The following is a 745-nucleotide window of genomic DNA, read 5'->3' as shown; positions in this document are numbered from 1 at the left end:
TTACATACGATGCAGCTCACACAGTACATGTGTCGTCTTACATACGATACAACTCACACATCACATGTTTCGTCTTACCTACGATGCAGCTCACACATCACATGTTTCGTCTTACGTACGATACAACTCACACATCACATGTTCCATCTTACATACGATACAACTCACACATCACATGTTTCGTCTTGCATACGATACAACTCACACATCACGTGATTCGTTCTACATACGATGCAGCTCACACATCATGTTTCGTCTTACATACGATGCAGCTCACACATCACATGTTTCGTCTTGTAAACACGTCCAGTTATATCGTCGTCAGCGAAGAAGCCTCGCTTGTGCACAGACCAAGTGGTCCCGTCGGTGACCGCACGCGCCCCCGTGACCCACACAACGAAGTACCGAACTGCAACACACGACGCAGATGCTTTCCTGCGCGACTTAGAGGATCTGTTTGCCATTGACGACCCTGTGACTCAGCCTGCGAGTCTACCAGCGGCTAGTGGTAGCAATATGCGGGTGTGCAGGACAGAACAGTCCAGGACAAGGTGCGGAGGTGCAAATACCTCAGCGGTTCATAGTCAGGTGGGCGCTAGGACTGGCGGTCGCAGTGTGGGAGGAGGCGTGGTTAAAAATGGATCGCATACAGGTGCAAGCGGGGAGACAGGTGAGTTATCTAATAGTACGTACACGTGTGTGTGTGTGTGTGTGTGTGTGTGTGTGTGTGTGTGTGTGTGTGTGC

At 50.2% G+C, this 745-nt stretch overlaps 1 protein-coding gene across 1 annotated transcript; it reads left to right on the top strand.

The window, feature by feature from the left end:
- Window positions 1–349: 349 nt before the first annotated feature.
- Window positions 350–508, top strand: SARC_17836 (hypothetical protein; the record flags this gene model as incomplete). Its single annotated transcript, XM_014288077.1, has 1 exon — window positions 350–508. A coding segment is annotated over one exon (159 nt), but the record flags the coding sequence as incomplete, so codon positions are not given.
- Between the last annotated feature and the right edge of the window lie 237 nt (window positions 509–745).

Source organism: Sphaeroforma arctica, assembly GCF_001186125.1.
Source record: "Sphaeroforma arctica JP610 unplaced genomic scaffold supercont1.12314, whole genome shotgun sequence".
Lineage (NCBI taxonomy): Eukaryota > Ichthyosporea > Ichthyophonida > Sphaeroforma > Sphaeroforma arctica.
Note: the sequence above shows the minus strand (reverse complement) of the source record. Positions and strands in the feature narration are given on the sequence as shown.